The sequence below is a fragment of the Schistocerca gregaria genome, chromosome 5 (assembly GCF_023897955.1).
Source record: "Schistocerca gregaria isolate iqSchGreg1 chromosome 5, iqSchGreg1.2, whole genome shotgun sequence".
In the NCBI taxonomy this organism is placed as follows: Eukaryota; Metazoa; Arthropoda; class Insecta; order Orthoptera; family Acrididae; genus Schistocerca; species Schistocerca gregaria.
In genome coordinates, this window is record NC_064924.1 from 275,687,284 (window position 1) to 275,708,857 (window position 21,574).

Genomic DNA, 21,574 nt, shown 5'->3' on the forward strand with positions numbered 1-21,574 from the left:
TGAATCGTCACGGTACAACACACATTTCAACGACGCGGGCAGTGTGCAGATGCTCAAGGTCGCGGACTGCGCGTTCAGACCGTGTTTTGTGTGGCCAAGCCTCTGTGTGTTTAGAAACATCACATAAAATGTCTCAGAGCTAAGGCCGACTTAATGGCTACCACCTAGCAAGTGTGGTGTCTGGCGGTGACATCACAGTGTATATGAGATACGATCAAAATTTAGTAATTCCACGTGCTGTATTAGTCCGGTTAGCGTTGATAAACAACTTTGGAAAGTGTGTACAGTGCTAGCTATACCAGATATTTAGTCTGCTGTCAAAAAAGTTACATGTGCTATGGTAGAACCGGCGATTATTTGTCTTGTTTCAAAATGGGCCAGACAATTTGTATTAATTTTTGCTATAAGAACGGAATAAAGTGCAGCAAAGTGTTAGAAATATTAATTTTCACTTTTGTAGAGTCGGCAATGAGCAAAACAAGGATTTGCGTGTGGTACAAGCGTTTCGAAGAAGGCTGTGAAAAGCCGCTGGAGCGCCCTGTACGCCACAGTAGCTGGTCACATAAGATCGTGAAAAATGTGACAGAAGTGATTATGAATGATCGCCCGATCACAGTCAGAGAAGTCGCTGACGATGTTGCATATCAATTAGCTCGTGTCATGAAATTTTTTGGCTGTTTTGTGTATGTAATGTGACAGAAAAATTTGTTCCAAACTTGTTGAATTTCTAAGAGAAACAGCGGCCAGTGTAAGTTCGTCAGGAATCTCTAGATGGAGTCAACAATGACGCAGAACTACTGAATTGTGTCATAAGAGGTGATGAAACACGGGTTTACGGATATGACGTTGAAGTTAAGACGTTTGTGAAATCCTGAGCAAAAGCAGATATAAAAACAAATCTTTCAGCACTGACTGGGCCACTTTAAAAAGAACCTGGCTGATTTCGTGCGCCTGCATTACTGTTGACGAAATAGGAGTACCACCTTTTGCCAGCAAAAGAAGTGAAATTAAAGCATTGAGTAGATAACAACGATCTAACACGAAAAATGGCGAAGTCTATTCTCATATTTCCGAAAAGTTAGGCGAGTTCACTCACGTCCAGAAAAAAGAACCCCTTCAGCAACTACACCCATGCTCAAAATGTGGCACTACACAAAACTGGCGATAATAGCATAGGCACATAGGGAACACACACGACACAGATCTGTAAGTCCACGGTATTGGTGACAAGTTGAGAAAACCGTTCCTAAACACATCTGCTACAAAACGCCACTGTTTGCTGCGCATGTACCCCGACATCAATGTGGGATATGATCACCATTCACACATACACAGGCCGCACAACGGGTTGGCACACTCTGGATCAGGTGGTCGAGCAGCTGCTGGGCATAGCCCTCCATTCTTGCATCAGTGCCTGTCGGAGCGCCTGAAGTGTCGTAGAGGTTTGAAGACGTGCAGCAGTACGTCGACCGAGAGCATCCCAGACGTGCTCGATGAGGTTTAGGTCTGGAGAACAGGCAGGCCATTCCATTCGCCTGATATCTTCTGTTTCAAGGTACACCTCCATGATGGCAGCTTGGTGGGGCCGTGCGTTATCATCCATCAGGAGGAAAGTGGAACCCACTGCACCCCTAAAAAGGGCGGACATACTGGCGCTAAATGACGTCCCGATACACCTGACCTGTTACAGTTCCTCTGTCATAGACATGCAGAGGTGCACGTGCACCAATCATAATCCCACCCCACACAATCAAACCACAACCTCCATACAGGTCCCTTTCAAGGACATTAAGGGGTTGGTATCTGGTTCCTGGTTCCCGCCAGATGAAAACCCGGCGAGAATCACTGTTCAGACTATACTTGGACTCATCTGTGAACATAACCTGGGACCACTGTTCCAATGACCATGTACTGTGTTCTTGACACCAGGCTTTACGGGCTTTCCTGCGACCAGGGGCCAGTGGAATGCACCTTGCAGGTCTCCGGGCGAATAAACCATGTCTGTTCAGTCGTCTGTAAACTGTGTGTCTGGAGACAACTGTTCCAGTGCCTGCGGTAAGGTCCCGAGCAATGCCACCTGCAGTACTCCGTGGCCGTCTTTGGGCACTGACGGTGTGATATCGGTCTTCTTGTGACGTTGTGCACTGTGGACGTCCCGTACTGTAGCGCCTGGACACGTTTCCTGTCTGCTGGAATCTTTGCCATAACCTTGAGATCACACTTTGTGGCACACGGAGGCCCCGTGCTACGACCTGCTGTATTTGACCAGCCTCCAGTCACCCTAGTAATCGACCCCCCATTACGTCATCAATATGTGTTCTTTGAACCAATTTCAACACACAGTCACCATTAGCACGTCTGAAAACGTCTGCACAATAACTCGCTGCACTGTACTCTGACATGCACCAACACACACTTCTGCGTATGTGGATAGCTGCCAGCGCCACCGTGCGACGACCGCAAGTCAAATGCACCGCATGGTCATAGCCCGAGGTGATTTAAACCCGCAAACCGCCCACCAGAGCGTTGTTTCATCATGTATCAGCATTATCCTTAATTTATGAGCATGAGTGTAGAAACAGGACGTTCACATTCACAGGTCATTTACTTCAGTATTTCTGCAGAAATGATTAGCATTTCAGTCACCTCAGTGCAGCACGTGTCCTGTTGCCTAGTAGGCACAGGGTTGGCCATGGGCCCTGACAACTTGTTCCATGCGTAATGGCATCGACCAGTGTAAGGCGCAAATGGGGTCCTGTGGTATAGCCCCGCATGCTGCATTCACCTAGTTCCAAAGTTCACCTCTGGTGGTTGGCATTGGGTCACAGCACTGCGCCCTTCGTTTAACCATACCCCACACATTTTTGATTGCCGACAAGCCTGGTTACATGGAGGCTCAGGGGAAAAGGCTGACATTCTGTGTCACCAAGAAGGCACGTGTCCGTGCAACAGCATGTGACAGTGCATTGTTTTGCTGAAAGATGGCGTCTGAGGACGTGCAGAAAGGGTATGGCTTTGGGTCACAGAATGTCATTAATGTAGGTTACACTGTCACAGTGCACACACCGTGATTCGCGGTTGTACCCATGAGCAGCCCATACTTTAAGGCCTTGATCTGGTACTTTATATCTCGTACGAATGCAGTCACTGTGATGCCGCTCCCCCTGGATGCGGCGAAACAAAATGCGGTCACCATTTACAAACAAACAGGATTTGGATTCGTCCGAAAACAATACCTGATGCCTTTCCTGTCCCCACTGACGTCGTTCCATACGCCACTACGGTCTAGTATGTTTCTGCACATTCGTCAAACGTTGGCGGAAAAGTGGACGACGCGCATGTAGCCCATGCCATACGACAGACTGTCACCTCTGATAGTGTAGATGTGTTACACTGTTCCACCAGAGGCGAGGAGGATGCAGATCTGTCCTGCAGTGCCACTCGGATGAGGTGTCGATCCGTTGCACTGCCGAAACACTTCGTTCCACACGAGCAGCCATTTGCCATATTGATACATCACATTCTCTCATACCATAATGCACGCTCTTTCAAACACACTGATTTGACGGTACGGTTCGCGTATACGTTTGCGAGGCATCCTGCACGTCTGTTCACGTCACACTGACCAATTATCTTCAGTTTATAGCGACAACGAGAGCCACAGGCACATTATACCAACAAGTATTGTTGCGCCGCGATATCGACGTTGACTTTGAAACCGCAGGCCGACAGCGTTCAAGAGCTAATCATTTCTGCAGGACATGATAATGTACAGGTTCTGTGAATATGAACGTCCTGTTTCTGGTCGCTCAAGGTGTTGTGGCTTTTCTGAACGTGAGCGTATTTTCTAAGATTCAAAAATGATTACTCATGTTGATTATAATAAAATAAAAAATACCAAATACCGTACTATAAAAATCTGCTGGATAAAGTTAATGAAAAATGAGAAGGGGCCTATATTTAGTGAAGAACATATCCAACGACATAAAAGTTTTCTGGGTTTGGTACCGCGTCACGATGTAAAAACTACTGCTGCTACAGAAAAATCAACGTTTCGGCCACGATTGCAGCGGCCTTCTTCTGGGTATAGACCCAGTTTTTCTATAGCAGTAGTAGTTTTTGCATCATGACGCGGTACCAAATCCAGAAAACTTTTATGTCGACTGACTCTCGCCGCGGAAGCCTACGCAATTATATCAACATATCCATCCTTCTTCAGGGCAATGTGCTTTGGGAGATGGGAAATTAAAAGGTTTGGCAGGAAAAAGAAATAAGTTTTTCAGTACAAAGCAGAAAAAGCTCTCCTTCTCTTCGTAGTTAAAGAATATCACCCGAAACACTATGTAACCTCAAATAATTCAAATACATATTGCGTTCCGAGAAGTGGCAGTCACGTTAAGTGGAAGAACAATATTTCTTTGCCAAGCAAACCCTTGATATTCTAAGTCTGCCGTGTATCCAATCCATATTACTAAACTTCTATCCCAGTTCATGGCTCTTGGTTCACGAATCTAGTTGCAAAATGCCGATCAAACAGCTTACAGGAACAAACAAAAAATTCGATTTTCAATGTTTCATATAATTATTGACCAAATTTAAAAAATTAAAATGCTATCATAATCTATCGATTAAGAGGTATAACCTTCTATTAAAGATTTAACGCAGTAAGACAAGTATTACAATTAGAAACTGTGTATAGGCTATAGACACTGTCTAGTTACAATAATGAATAATGCGACCACTTGCGAAAAGCATGAATAACCACCTTCTGCAGCGCGGACCATTGCGAGACTTCCAGGCACAGAGTGAATGAGGTTCTAGAAGGTACCGACAGGGATAAAGAGCAATGACGACTCCAGTGCCGTGGAAGGCTGTGGGAGGTTTCTCGTATCAGGGCCCATGGGTGCGAACAGCCTCATTAAGGTGGTCCACAGATTCACAGATGGGTTTTAATTTGGGAAGTTTGGTAACCATAGAAGTACAGTAAACTCATCCTGGTGTTCTTTGAACCACGCAAATCACTTAATAAAGGCAAGTCTTTCTGTCCAGATGGTATATAATCAGGTTCCTTTCAGAGTATGCAGACACAATAGTGCCTTTCTTAGCAATCACATACAACCGCTCACTTGACGAAAGGTCTGTTCCTAAAGACTGTACAGTAGCACAGGTCACTCCAATATTCAAGGAAGGAAATAAGAGTTACCCATTGAATTACAGACCCATATCACTGACCTCAATTTGCAGTAGGATTTTGGAGCATATACTGTACTCGAACATTATGAATCACCTTGAAGAAAATGACTTATTGATACATAACCAACACGGATTCAGAAAATATCGTTCTTGTACAACACAGCTAGATCTTTATTCCCATGAAGTAATGAGTGCTGTCAACAATGGATCTCAGGTCGATTCCATATTCCTAGATTTCCAGAAGGCTTTTGATACCGTTCCTCACAAGCGAATATTAATCAAATTGCGTGCATATGGAGTATCGTCTCAGTTATGTGTCTGGATTCTTGATTTTCTCTCAGAGAGGTCACAGTTCATAGTGATAGACGATAAATCATCGAGTAGAACAGAAGTGATATCTGGCGTTCCGCAAGATAGTGTCAAAGGCCCTCTGCTGATCCTGATTTATGTAAATGATCTTGGTGATAATCTGAGTAGTCCCCATAGATTGTTTGCAGATGGCGCTGTAATTTACCGTCTGGTAAAATCATCAGACGATTAATTCCAATTACAAAATGATCTAGAGAGAATTTCTGTATGGTGCGAAAAGTGGCATTTAGCACTAAACAAAGAAAAGCGAGAGCTCATCCACATGGGTACTAAAAGAAATCCGATAAATTTTGGGTATACGATAAATCGCACAAATATAAGGGCTGTCAATCCGACTAAATACCTAGGAATTACAATTACCAGCAACGTAAATTGGAAAGACCACATAGATAATATTGTGCGGAAGGCGAAACAAAGACTGCACTTTGTTGGCAGAACATTTAGAAGATGGGACAAACCCACTAAAGAGACAGCCTACATTACACTTGTCCGTCCTCAGCTGGAATATTGTTGCGCGGTATGGGATCCTTATCAGGTAGGATTGACAGAGGACATCGAAATAGTGCAAAGAAGGGCAGCTCGTTTCGTGTTATCGCACAATAGGGGTGAGAGTGTCACTGATATGATACGCGAATTGCGGTGGCAGTCACTCAAACAAAGGCGGTTTTTTACGGTATTTTGACAATTTTTACTTATGGACTTATACCACATCAAAATACTCACAACACACACACACACACACACACACACACACACACACAAATGCATACACGAACAGATCACAGATACTTCAATAATTACACTCGAAAGTTTGGCAAATAACATTCGATCTTTGGCAAAAACATTTGACAGTCTGCAACAGGAACCAAAACATTGCATTGAAACAAGCGTTCAGTTCATAGTGCTGTGGAATGTGGGAAAAAACAGCAAATTGGCATTCAGAAGAAGAACAACAACACCAAAAATGCAACAAGAGCGTAATATGTAAGAAATTGTCCACGCAACCTGTAAGTACAGTCCAAAACATTACTACTTAATAGGAAATACCAACCACCAGAACTGTTTATAACCTACAGGCACAGTGACAAAAGTGTAAATTAAGTAGCAAACATATGTACATATTCCAGGCCACTGATACCTTGTAGAAAATAAAGGCGGATAGCGTGTGGTACTAAAATTGCGTTTTATTCAGTTGCTGTCAGACGGTCCATAAGCAAAAATTATCAAAATACCGCAAATTACACCTAACTGCGGAAGGCAGGACTACAAAAGTTGAAAAAGGCGGTTTTCTTTGCGGTAAGATCTATTTACGAAATTTCAATCACCAACTTTCTCTTCCGAATGCGAAAATATTTTGTTAGCACCCAACTACGTAGGGAGAAATGATCATCATGATAAAATAGGAGAAATCAGAGCTCGAACGGAAAGATTTAGGTTTTCCTTTTTCCCACGCGCCATTCGAGAGTGGAATGGAAGAGAAGTAGGGTGAAAATGGTTCGATGAACCCTCTGCCAGGCACTTAAGTGTGAATTGCAGAGTAGCCCTGTAGATGTAGATGTACACTGCGAGCTGTTTGACACTGTCCTGCCAATAGATGGTATCGTGCCGAGGAACACCAAACAGCATGTATGGGTGGACATGGTCCCAAGGTTAGAAGCATACTTGTGTTGTCCATTGTGCCTTCCAGAATGACGACATAATCCTGGGAATGCCACGAAAACAATCCCCAGACCTTAATGCTCCCTCCTCCGACATGAACCCTTCCGGCGATTGTTGCAGGTCGTATGCTCTGAGACGTTCGACGCCGTACACGCTCCGTTGGAGCGTGATCCATTGACAAGGCCACCTGTTGCCACTCAGTGGGCGTACAGTTGCCACTGGCGTGCAAATTCCAGCCTCCGTCCCCGATGAACAGCAGTCAGCATGGGTGGATGAACCAGGCGCCTTCTCATACACAGCAACGGTCGCTGAACAGCCCTTGAGAAGACACTGTTGGTAGCCCCCTGCTTCATCTGGGCGGTCAGTTGCCCAATAGTCGCACGTCTACTCGCCGTACACATGTCTGTAGGTGTCGTTCACCCTGTAGTCTGGTCCCTGGTGCATCACGGACCAGCTCAGCGTCAGTATTGGAGCACGCTATACTTTATCCACGGCAGCGCGCGAAGAATTTACATACTTAGCCCATCCGGAAATGTCCCCACCCTTGGCCGAAAGCCAATGAACGTGCCCTTTTGGACGTCAGATAAATCGCTCCGTTTCCGCATTACAATGACTGCACTGTATTCCGCGTCACACCAACATGCATTATACAGGGTGAATAGTATTTAAACCGACAAACTCTGAGATGTTGTAGGGGACATCAAAACAAATATTTTTTCCTAATGTCATTTTTTCCTTCGAGGATTATTTAAACCGGTGGAGGCCGTATTACGCTCTTCATTTGTTAGAGACCGTATTACGATCTTCAATTGTTAGAGGGCGTATTACGCTCTTCAGTTGTAGGCAACTGTTGTCCACCAGTGTAGTAGTGCATTGTCTCTGTTTACTAATGGAGCGATACACCTGGAGTGAGTACACTGATATGGTTGGTAAGTAGTACGTAGCGCACCACATAGGACGAGCTGCACAACAATATCCTAATCGCCGTATCCCGCAACATACGACCTTTGCTGCTGTGTACCAACGTCTGCGTGAGACCCGGTCATTTAGCAGATTACCTGGACAGGGACACCGTCGCACGGTAAGAACGCTGCAATTTGAGGAAGCTGTTTTGCAGCATGTGGAGCAGAATCCTTCAATCAGCACTCGTGCAATTGCACTTAACGTCGGGTCGAATCAGACGAATGTGAGAACAGTCCTTCGAGAGCAATTGTTATGTCCGTTTCACTTACAGCGTGTCCAAAACCTGGAACCAGTTGATTATCCACCCAGAGCACAGTTTTCGCAGTGGTACCTCGAAGAGTGTGAAATGCATCCTGCATTTCCATCCTCTGTGTTGTTTATCGGTGAAGCAACGCTCGGGCGTGATGGAGTCTTCAACGCGCACAATTCGCATGTTTGGAGTGGGGATAACCCACATGCCACAGTTACTAGCGCACATCAAGTGCGGTTCTTCGTTAATGTGTGGGTCGGTGTTGTTGGAGACTGTTTAATTGGTCCTTAACTGCTACCTAGGCCATTAAATGGCAGCCACTGTTACAATTTTCTCGCCAGAGCATTGCCGGAATTGCTGGAAGATGTCCCGATCCCTACAAGACAACGCATGTGGTTCCAACATGACGGGGCGCCGGCACATTTCAGTCGTCATGTGCGTCGATTCCTGGACCGACGGTTTTCAGAAACGTGGACTGGCAGAGGTGGTCCTGTGCCATGGCCTGTTCGATCCCCAGATATGTCCCCTCTGGACTTTTTTGTGTGGGGAGAGATGCGCAACCTTTTTTACGCAATTCCTGTTGCATCAGGAGAGGATCTGGTTGCCCGGATAGTAGCAGCCGCAGGAACAATTCAGGATACTACTGGGGTTTTTGCCTGTGTCAGACAGAACATGATCTGACAGTGTAACCTTTGTTTACGTTTCACTGGAGGCATTTTTGAAAATCTACTGTGACTGAAATTGGGTTGTATCAATGTGTCGTCTCTTGGTCATAAGAAAAATGAAAAAGTGTTTGTTGTCTTAATTAATTTGCCACCGGAGAAATCTTCCTCTACCGGTTTAAATACTCCTCATAGGAAACAATTACATTAGGGAAAAATGTTTGTTTCGATGTCCCCTACAACGTCCCAGAGTTTGCTGGTTTAAATACTTTTCACCCTGTATACCCTCCAACGCTAGTGCTGCCACCTGCCGTGTGCAAGGGCATCCATACCTGGGTTCAAAGGGGGTTCGTGCATCCCGCCCCCTCTCAATCTCCCAGGGAAATCGTCTTCCCTCTCTTCAGTTGACAAGAAGCAAATCTTTTAATCAGAAGCTTACTAGCCCAGACCCTATAGGTTACCCAAGGTCCATAAAAAGCTGGTACCTTTGAGACCTATAGTCAGCGCAATAAGGTCTCCCACCCATGAATTAGCTGGACTTCTTTCGTCGCTGCTGAAACCTCATGTTGGTGGAACTGTCAGTCACGTTAAAAATTCATATCACTTCATCGATTTATTAAGGAAATTAGTGTGGGCCCTAATGATATCCTGGTCAGTTTTGATATGGTGTCGTTGTTTACCGTGATCCCGGTGAATGAAGCGATCACATGTATAGCGGACATTGTTCCTAGTGATATTTTAGCATTATTCAGACATTGCCTTACAACAACTTATTTTCAATATAATAATTATTTTATGAACAAATTGACGGGGTGGCTATGGGAAGTCCTCTTAGTCCAGTTGTGGCTAACTTCTTCATGGAGAACTTCGAATAACGGGCGCTGCAAACAGCTAGAAAAAGACCAGCCAGGCGGTATCGTTATGCAGACGATACATTTGTTATATAAAACCATGGGGAAGAGGAACTGGATGCCTTCCTGTTACATTTGAATTGTATTAATCCAAGAATTCAATTCACTATGGAAAAGGAAATCGATGGTTACCTGAACCTCTTAGATGTGACTGTAATCAAACGAGAGGATGGATAATTGGGTCATAAGGTTTTCAGATAAGACACACACAGTGATCGTTATCTGCAGAAAGATTCTAAACACCACCCACCATTAATAGACAGGGCGCCCAAAATATGTGAAGCAGCTCACTTAGATGATGAGACTGAACACCTTAGAGCGACCTTCAAGAAGAATGGGTATTCCAACAGAGAGATACATCGAGCACTTCGCCCTGGACTGACAACCAGGACGGACGAGGATCGACACCAACCCAAGGGGAAAGTGATCTTACCATTTATCAGTAAGGTCACTGAACGCATTGGAAAAATTTTAAGGAAATACGATGTGGAAACTGTTTTCAGACCCACCACGAAAATAAAAGAATGTTTAAGATCCGCAGAAGATAAACGACATCCTCTAGCTACATCAGGGGCATTTGTGGAAAGGTCTATATAGGCACAACGAAAAGGAGCGCCAACACCCCTCTGGGTGAACACAAAGGAACTACCGCCTCGGACATATTGATAAATAGGCTGTAGCGGAACATGTGTTTCAGGAAGGTGATCATGAAATAAAGTTTAGTGAGACGACCGTCATAGCAAAGACGTCGCATTATTATGCGCGAATGTACAGAGAGGCCATTGAGACTGCCAAACACTGCAATAATTGTAATAGAAAAGATGAAGGCATTAAGCTGGATAAGATATGGATGTCAACATTGCAGCAACAGCGTGACAATCGATTAATTTCAAATGAGAAAGTTGCCAATATCAGAGATCATAGCACAGCCGACGTCACGTGATTGACAGCGGCGCCCTCTGGATGGCTTATATATACAGCTCTCACTTGCCCTCTCGTTTACTTCGCCAGTAACCTTGAGTTCGTCGATTGACCTGGATGCCTTCCGCAGTCGAAGGCGAAACGTCAGAGGAGAGTTTTATGTATGGACCACGGTATCTCAGTCCGGAAGTATTAAGTGATGAGTGTAATTAGGTGTTATTCTATCAAGATAATGATTGAAAAGTCGGTATTACGCGGATTTTTAACAGGGTCAGAAATGGAATATTTTAGGGCTACTTACAGCTAACCATTCATCTTTCAGAATATTAAATGTACATCATATCCCGGGTATAGTCTCTCCCCCTCCCCCCCCCCCCCTTACAAACTACCGTATGGGCGCCCCTGGCCGGTGGTCAATTTAGTGTATCTTGAGTCAACATAACTCATTGCCTGCAACAGATACTCGGATTATATTCGTCCAGTTACAGAACAGCCCCCGAAGAACCATTTCAGCCTCAGATACGAATATAAAGTATTGCCAAACATTGGAATATTGCAATATGATTCTAATTACTGTGTGAATTATGAAGCAGTTAATAAGCAAGTTCTGACTAGAAGCCAAACTGAAAGCTCACGACTGCATCAGGTTCAAGAATTCTTAATATCCAGACACTGTAATTGGTAAGTATATTTTTTGTTAACATTGAAGCCACTAATTTGCGAAATTCTTGAATCACTACCAATGTTCACTAGAATTTATATTTGCCTCATAATCTCTTCGCATGGTATGCATTATGTCATAAAAGTTTGATTTGTAGCAGGTCAGCAATTTAAAATACTTGCAACATCGTTTGTAATTAAAGAGAAATCATGCAGTCCTTTATTACAAATGTAAACATGTACCGTTTCTCAGCCCTAGGAATCATTTCGAAGTATGTAGCTACTGTTAAATGAAAGCGTGTTTATTTGTAGCTCCAACGTATGGTAGGAAAACTATGCAACTTATATTTTGCTTATAAATTAATCAAACGCAATTCGCATTGTTAATTTCCATACATCATCATGTTTCACCCTTCTAAATTCTTACTTCACAAACTACCTGTACATATTCATCAGGAAATAATGTACCTAAATTACACTGTCCATAGTTTATCCCTGTGTATTAACTTTCTATTGTACTTCTATAAATTTGCATCGTAATAAATACTATTGATTGCTACTAAAAGTATAAACAGACGTGCAACAGCACTATCATTACGCCAGACTGTACCCAGTTTTCAGAGAGTCGACATCTTGACAGTTCGTAACGCCAATTGTTCATTGCTCTACATCAGCTAAGCATTAATAAAAAAGTCATTGCAACTCCTGAACTTACGTTGACGATTTGCGTGATGTGGCATGTTTGCTTCAAATTCTTACAGTAAGATGTTACGGACAACAGGACATCAGCAGCAAAACAGACATGAGGATCTAAAAGTTGGGTGATAATTCTGTAAAATTATCGGAGAAGAATTTGGAAACGATAAGGGAAATATTGAAAAAGTTTTATTGATTTTTGAAGATTATTCTGGAATGTTTTTGTTGTTGTTGTGGTCTTCAATCCTGAGACTGGTTTGATGCAGCTCTCGATGCTACTCTATCCTGTGCAAGCTTCTTCATATCCCAGTACCTACTGCAGCCTACATCCTTCTGAGTCTTATCGAATAAAGGAAACTTACGCTTATCGAAGCAGTCGCCGCAGCTAATGAAGAAAAAATTGAACAGTAAGATTTCGTTAAGAATACATAGATACAGAAATTTAAAAAATGTTCTTACGTTCGTTCTTGAAATGATTTCTTACACCTCTTCAGCCCTGCGATAACACGTTGGCTTTCCCCTGCATTATTACTGGTGTCCTTGCAGGCGTACTGACATGGAATAATAAATAAATATTCAAACGACTTTTTAAAACTGTCCCGAATATATTTTCACGCACAACCTTTACGTAATACATTCACAAGTTTCATAATACTTGGCATGCGTATATTTTTTATATAAGGCTTAATATGCGTGTCGTCTCTTCTAGATCTCAACACAGACAGACAGCTAATTAATTAGTGCGCGCTGGATAGCTCATTAATAATCATCTCCGGCCTCGCTATTTTTTTTATCGTGTCACAGATGTTATCGCTATCTAGCGGCCAGAGAGCGTGTCTGTTAATCAACTTAAAAATTACCGCCACAATTCTACCGCCGAGTTTGCATCACCCAAGAATTTTATTGACATTTTCATTCTCATTAGTTTCAGTCTAAATTCTCAGTGCAAGTACGTTGTGGTGAAAAAACCTTTTTTATTATTCATTTTTGGTGGCAATATTCAATGCGACTTCAGAGTGTACTGTTTAGCAGTTTTAAATAATTATATTTACCAACAATCCCAGTAGTAATGTCATAAGTACTTGACAATGAGAGCACTTAGCGACTTTCAACAAACTTTACACATAATTTGAAACTTTAGGAAAACTTTTATCCAGTGACACCCCTCACAAAAAACATGATAGGAAAAAGTTTATCGTTTTTTGCATTTTCGCTGTTTATGCAGTAGAACTGCAGCGACAGGTGTGACGTTTTATATTTATTACTTCTTTTCTACTAACTCTATTCGCAACACATGCTGCACATAGTATCCACATATACCACTGAATGCACCTACAAATTTACATGATTGTGCGACACACAGTTGAGGAGCCATCATGTCATGAACATTGAGATGCCAGAAAACTAGCGTCTGCTTAAAGCGGAGCTCAAATTATTTGGATTATACTCATCCAGTGTTGTATAATGAGAGCACTTCAGCACCCTCCAACACACTTTAAATATAATTTCAAACCTTTCTAAACTTTTTCCCACTTACATGCTTAACGTCAGTATTTAACACATTACCTCATTTGTAGAGTAATCTGAAATTTGAAGCTGTTTTGTGCGTGGGAATTCGATTCTGTAAATAATCGGAGATTTGTTGTAGAACTTCCTAAATTAGTACAAAAAAGCGAAGCTGCCAGGAATTTTTCGCATCCGAGGTATTAGGTTCAGTAGGTTTTACTTCGATTCTTTACTTTTGTATGGACTAGTCTTCTACGGTACAATGATACCCTGGAGAAGAAGCCCTTAGGATGCAGAAGACAATCAGCCAGCGCTATTTGCAGCTTTAAGAAATCTGAATCATGTAGTCCACATTCCATCTGCATGCCTGGCTACAACCATGATTCCGTAGGCACGCGCAGACATTTTCCACGAAGGAATTGACCGTCTTGTATCAGACTGGGATAAATATATTAACATTTAGAGCCATCACTTTCGAAATAACAGCAGGAAAAGGCAGATTTGAGAACCTCTGCGGGAATCATAAACACATTGGAAACGAGAATGTTGGAAAAGATGTAGCGAGCCATAGGCTACTTGAATATCCATACTGCATTATATGGTGAATTGCTTCAAGTTAACTTCGGGGTGGATGGTCGAAACAATATAATTAGGCCCGGAATGACTCGTTCTCTCTGCAGTGAAGTGTGCGCTGATTTGAAACATCCTGTCAGAATAAAATTGAGTACGAGTAGACAACATTCCATTAGAACTACTGACAGCCTTGGGAGAACCAGCCCTGAAAAAACTCTACCATTTGGTGAGCAAGATGTATGAGACAGGCGAAATACCATCAGACTTCAAGAAGAATATAATAATTTCAACCCCAAAGAAAGGAGGTGTTGACAGATGTGAAAATTACCGGACTATCAGTTTAATAAGCCACGGCTGCAAAACACTAACACGAGTTCTGTACAGACGAATGGAAAAACTAGTAGAAGTCGACCTCGGGGAAGATCAGTTTGGATTCCGTAGAAATATTGGAACACGTGAGGCAATACTGACCCTACAACTTATATTAGAAGCTAGATTAAGGAAAGGCAAAACTACGTTTCTAGCATTTGTAGACTTAGAGAAAGCGTATGACCATGTTTACTGGAATACTCTCTTTCAAATTCTAAAGGTGGCAGGGGTAAAATACAGGGAGCGAAAGGCTATATACAATTTGTACAGAAACCAGATGGCAGCTACAAGAGTCGAGGGACATGAAAGGGAAGCAGTGGTTGGGAAGGGAGTGAGACAGGATTGTAGCCTATCCCCGATGTTATTCAATCTGTATACTGAGCAAGCAGTAAAGGAAACAAAAGAAAAATTCGGAGTAGGTTTTAAAATCCATGGAGAAGAAATAAAAAACTTTGAGGTTTACCGATGACATTGTAATTCTGTCAGAGACAGCAAAGAACCTGGAAGAGCAGCTAAACGGAATGGACATTGTCTTGAAAAGAGGATATAAGGTAAACATCAACAAAAGCAAAACGAGGATAATGGAATGTAGTTGAATTAAATCGGTTGATGCTGTGGGAATTAGATTGTTAAATGAGACACCTGAAGTAGTAAATGAGTTTTGCCACTTGGGGAGCAAAATGACTGATGATGGTCGAAGTAGAGAGGATATAAAATGTAGACTGGCAACGTCAAGGAAAGCGTTTCTGAAGAATAGAAATTTGTCAACATCGAGTATAGATTTAGGTGTCAGGAAGTCGTTTCTGAAAGTATTTGTATGGAGTGTAGTCATGTATGGAAGTGAAACGGGACGATAATTAGTTTGGACAAGAAAAGAATATAAGCTTTCGAAATGTTGTGCTACAGAAGAATGCTGAAGATTAGATGAGTAGATCCCAAAACTAATAAGGAGGTGAATAGAATTGGAGAGAAGAGAAATTTGTGGCACAACTTAACTAGAAGAAGTGATCGGTTGGTAGGGCAAATTCTGAGGCATCAAGGGATCACCAATTTAGCATTGGAAGAGAGTCTGCGGCTCGCGGTCTTGCGGTAACGTTCTCGCATCCCGCGCATGGGGTCCCTGGTTCGATTCCCGGCGGGAGGTGACTGGGTGTTGTGTGTCTTTCATCATCATTTCATCCTCATACACTCACAAGTCGCCGTAGTGGCGTTAAAGAACTTATGGAGCGGCGTCCGAACCGCCCCGCGAGGAATTTCCCGGCCACCAATGCCATACGCTCATTATTATTATTGGAGGTCAGCGTGGAGGGTAAAAATCGTAGAGGGAGACCAAGAGATGAATACACTAAACAGATTGTGAAGGATGAAGGTTGCATTAGGTACTGGGAGATGAAGAAGCTTGCACAGTATAGAGTAGCATAGAGAGCTGCATCAAACCAGTCTCTGGACTGAAGACCACAACAACAACAACCTGACCGGGACTAGAACTCGGGATCTTTGCCTTTCTCAGGCAATTTCCTTACCGACTGAGTTATCAGGGCAAGATTTGCGACCCGTGACTTCCCGTGTAATGCAAAGGTTCAGAGTGTCGGTATCGGTCCGTTACACAGTTTCAATCTGACTGAAAGTTACCCCGCCTGGTTATTTTTAATGACGAGTTCAGTCCACACACTTGTTGCGAGCCCTTGGCCAACATCAAGGCATGAAACGTCTGATACAATGCAACCTGGCATGATAGCGTCCTTGCGGTACAGCTGGTTACCGTCAAGTGCATAAGCACGGTACTCTGACGAGATATATTGTACCAACCGTTTGACCTCGCGTTGAATCTGCATACCCGTGTAGATGAACCTCTGGATGACAAGGAAGAAAAAGCAGAAAATGGTGACATTGAAGCTACTTTTGAGCTAAGAGAGGTTAATTCAACTTGTATCTAAATGTCATTGTTAAATATCATACTGAATATGATTCCCCATTCTATGAATGCTGCAGTTGATACCACTAATGATTAATCGCCTTATTTATGTCTTCTTACTCAGAGATAGTCATTTCTATTAGTATTTTATATAGAAATATGTAATAAGGGAAAAACCCAACAGATATACTGCCGGTATTGTGTAATGTTGACTGGTTGAGTGGACTGAACTCTCTGGAATTTTGAACATAACAGGGTAAAATTCAGGGTAAGAAATGCCGTTTATAAATTGTACAGAAACCATGCCACAGTTGTGGGAGTGGAAAGACATCAAAGGCAAGAAATATACTGAGAAGGGAGGCGACAATATTGTAGCTTATCTCAGATGTTATTTAATCTGTAGACTGAGCAAGCAGTAAAGTGAATCAAAGAGAAATCTGATAAAGTATTGAAGTTCAGTGAGACGAAATAAAAACTTCGAGATTTGACGATGACACTGTAATTCTGTAGAAATGACAAGGAACTTGAAACAGCACTTGTGCGGAATGAACTGCTTCTTGAAAAGAAATTCTAATATGAATATCAAGAAAATTTAAACAAGGGTTAGGGAATGTAGTTGAATTAAGAAAGGCAAAGCTGCGGGAATAAGATTAGGAGACGTGGCACTAAACATAGCAGATGAGATTTGCTATTTGGGCAATAAAATAACCGACGATGATGGAAGGAGAGAGGATACAAAATGCAGACTCTCTACAGCAAGGAAAGCTTATCTGAAAAAGAGGAATTTGTTAACATCCAATATAAATTTAAGTGTTAGGGAGTGTTTTCTGCAGGTATTTGGCTGGTGTGTAGCCTTGTGCTTATGTGGAACGTGGAAGGTAAACAATTCAGACAAGAAGCTTACAGAAGTTTTTGAAATGTGGATGGTACAGATGAATTGTGAAGATTGGGTGAGTTGATTGAATCACTGATGAGGAGGTACTTAATCGAATAAAGGAAAAAAGAACTTTGTGGCATCACTTGACTAAAAGAACGAATCGTTTGATAGGACGCATTCTGAGGCATCGATGAATAATCAGCTTGGTAATGTGGGGGAAATAATTGTAGACGGTGATTTAGACGTGCATACAGTAAGCAGGTGCTATTCAGTGGTGAAGAGACTTGCACAGAAAAGACTACAGTAGGGAGCTGTATCAAACCAGTCTTTGGACTAAAAACCACAAAACACATTAATTGATTGTTAACGTCAAACGAGCACGTTAGTATCCATCGTTTACCCCTCGTAATAATTTGCGTGTGCGTTTGCATGTGTGTGTGCGTGTTCAAGAGGGCGAGACATTCAAAATAGCTAAGTGTAAATCAATGTAAATATAAAAAAGTCAAGCAAACACGTAAATGGTCAGCATGTTGCCATATTTTCCGTTAGAGGATGATTACTGTAAAACTGACTTGTTCCATATCATAGCGAGCGGTCATAATAATGACCTACGGAAGATGCTCATAAATGGGCTACCAGTGCAACGTAAGACTGTGGTCGGCGACAAACGATACACGTCAGAGTGCAACGGAATTGAAGCCGCAGGATAGATGGTTTTGCTTTGGTGAGTCTCGAGGCTGACAGCTGCAACCGTTCCCACGTACATACTATGTAATACCGGTGCAAACGTAAAATGTGCCAGGTTTTACTTAGTTACATTGAAAACAAAGTAATTCTCATGTGATGCAAACTTTTCTGCCTAGATGGCTAAAAATAAATTGGAAGATACACTAATTATGACCAAGTCAACCATAAACGTGGATGTCTTATTATTAGAAAAAAAAAAGGGCCACGTGCAAGTTCGATCCGCGCTGTGAGGGTTCCGCGCAAACTTAATTAGGTATTATATAAATAGTTGATCCATCCCAGGAATTGAGAATCTGTACGGTTTTGCTTATTATCGACATTGATACTGGCAAGATATCGGTGGTAGGAATTCCAAGACTTACGACAATGTTTTGATTTTAAGTCTGAAGAAGGATAACAAATGAGAAAAGAAATTGTTTCCGTGTGATACAATAACAAATTCACAATTTTATGATTTTTCTCTTTACTTTTACTGTGAAAGTCAGATTCTTGCTAATTTTCATGATACTAAGTCAACTGGAGGTATCCTATAAGTTTTAAGGGGTGAGTTCGCGAGTGTCAAAATATGTGATGTAAATGACCGTATATCTTGATTGCATTGACTTAGATGCTTACAGTTATTACACCGCCAAGGGCCCATAAGCCTTAACATGTGAGATAAGTTTCTACTCGATACGTCAAACCGTTCCTGAGAAAAAAGAGTCGTACCAGACGAACAGACAGTCGGATAACGAATGACAAAATAATTTCTTTATGTGATGTAACTATAAATTAACAATTTTCAGAGTTTTTCCTTTACTTGTACTACGAAACCTCGCTTCTTACCAAATTTCGGGATTCTAGGTCAACGGGAAGTATCCTTTAGGTTTTAATGAGTGAGTTTGAGGGTATCAAAATACGTTACATAACTGATCGTACCTTTTGATTGTATTGACTTAGAGGCTTACATTTATAACACCGCCAAGGAACCATAGGTCTCAGTATGTGACACAAATTTCAACTTGATCGTCTACCCCTTCCTCTGAAATAGGGGACAAATAACAAATAACATTTTTTTCGTTGGTTATAATTACAAATAACAGTTTTCGGATTTTTTACTGTAGTTTTAAGGTGAAATCTTGCTCCTTGCCAAATTTCACGACTATAGGTGACGGGAAGTACCCTGTAGATTTTGATGAGTGAATTTGCGAATATCAAAATAAGTGAAGTGAATGCCCGTATATTTTGACTACATGACTTAGAAGCTTCAATTTTGTACACCGCCAAGAGACGGTAGACCTTAGTTTGAGACATAAATTTCGACTCCGTATGTTTATCTGTAACCGAGAGAAAAGGTGTTTAACTGTTAGACATGAGAGACGGACTACGAAGTATGGTTCCGTTTTTACCGATTGAAGCATGGAACGCTGAAACGAGATTACTTTATTATTTAGGTTTTTGTGATATCATTTGTGTTCGCTGTACACGGATTTCGGTCCCAACGTGTTGCCACATCGCGTTCCTCAATTCAGTTTTTTTTTTTCTGTAGATGAAGTATAATATGAGATTTTTGAAAAAGATAGTATTCTCCTAAAATTCAGCACCACATCGTGCAGTGAAGAACTACGGCGCGAATTTCAGAACATTCTAGTGATTTCTCATATGGAGAGCAGAAAATTATTGCCAGTGTTTCCACCATTTCTTATCTGACACCTTGCGTAGGAAGACACGCAAAAGAAGTGTGCACCACGTGATCTCTCAGTAATACTCATCTGCTTCTTCTCAAACACTTTCTAAGGTAGAATAGCATGGAGGGAATAAAGGGCAGAGCTGAATTACTTCAGTCAGAAAACATAACAGGAACATCAGCAGAGCTTATTTTGTGTTGTATGTGCTACCGGCACAGCCGCTTTCACGATGCTTGCGCTTCCGTGAAACGCGATCTCATTCTTCTGGATGAAAGATGTATGACTTGTTTCGTAGAGCATACGGATTTGTATTCGTTATGTCTAGAATACTGACAATAAAGTACCCTGTCAGCAGATTATTGAAGTTTACATAGTATTTAGGGGGGAAATAAGTAATTCCTGAAATAATGAAGGCTATTGATAACGAAATTTAGTGCCCTTAAATATTAATTCTAAAATTAAATATGCAACTGAAACACACCAGTTTATTGAGTTCTAAGACGAAGTAAAGATACTACCAGCAGTTATGCATTTTGTTGTTTTCAAATTTGACGCTTCCGAAGAGAGGAAAGTACAGAGATGCGTATCGTCTTATAAATTTGACAATGGTTTAGAAGTATTTTCGTCGTGTTTCGACGGACATTTGCACAGAACTTATCACTGTGTGGAGATCAAATCGGCTGCGAAGCGCAAAGCCGACTTCGATGGCCGAAGCTCTGATGTAATTATATTTCGTAACACTGATTGGTAATGCATGAGATACAATCTCTAATTTTCTAAGACGAAAGACAGCTAAACTGAATATAAACAGTAGAATATTTTGATTTCAAGCAGAGTACATTAAAAAAAGGAAAGATAATAAAGAGAAGGCATTTGCGAGAAGGTTTTAGAGCCTATTAAAGCTGTAATTGGTCTATGGCTGAAAAAGACCTACCTGTAAATTAAATGATGTGGTCCTCATTCATATCCTTCAACTCCAGTCCCTGGCGATAACGAACTCCATCCTCAGAAGCCGCAGCTGAATCATAAAGTCCTCCGTTTGTGTTTGGTCGTCTGTACAATTTCTCGTATTCAGGGCAATCGAATCCTGCAGGTCTTACTCGCGTAAGGGGGGAAAAAAAAAGTTCGTTTCTCGCACTCTACGAACCGCGTTTCAAATGACTCCCCAAAGAAAACACAGACAAAACTAGTGAAACGAAGGCAGAGACGGAATCTTTTAGACGTGTCCGTGTACGTTAGTGTACTACTTATTTCGCCACGAGGTCGAGTGTCGGCATCAGGCAATTCGACACGACGCCTCAATCAATAGCAGAGACTGCGTGCGCCTCAGCTGCGCGTTTGTTCTCCCATGCGCAAACTCGCAACGGGGCGCGCGCGCACACACACTTGCCTTTGCTACAGTTCTTGAAAAACTTCTCTTGGATTTGAAGCGTGAAAAGGTCGTTACGAAGAAATGTCTAAACAAACTACCTCCACTGTGCAAAGTGATCTCCTCAGCAATATACGTGGAAGACAGGAGTAATTTGGAGCGTTTCTTATTTAAAGGTGGCTCTCGATTCCCCATCCAGTCTAGTGAGATCTTAGCTCATACGATTAGGAACGAACTCAAAAGGGGAGGCAGTAAATCCTTACTGAA

The 21,574-nt window shown here is 42.1% G+C and overlaps 1 protein-coding gene across 3 annotated transcripts in view; it reads right to left on the reverse strand.

The window, feature by feature from the left end:
* LOC126273177 (uncharacterized) overlaps positions 1 to 21,261 on the reverse strand; it is a 154,540-nt gene extending 133,279 nt beyond the window's left edge. For 2 of the 3 annotated variants that reach the window (XR_007549317.1, XM_049976666.1), the window contains exon 1: positions 20,873 to 21,236. Coding sequence is in view for 2 of the 3 variants with exons in the window: in XM_049976666.1 (XP_049832623.1) it covers positions 20,873 to 20,899 (27 nt within the window). In the remaining variant the exon portion in view is untranslated. Of the gene's footprint in view, positions 1 to 20,872 lie in introns of all 3 variants that reach the window. The other variant, XM_049976665.1, reaches the window with a different exon arrangement.
* Positions 21,262 to 21,574: the final 313 nt, after the last annotated feature.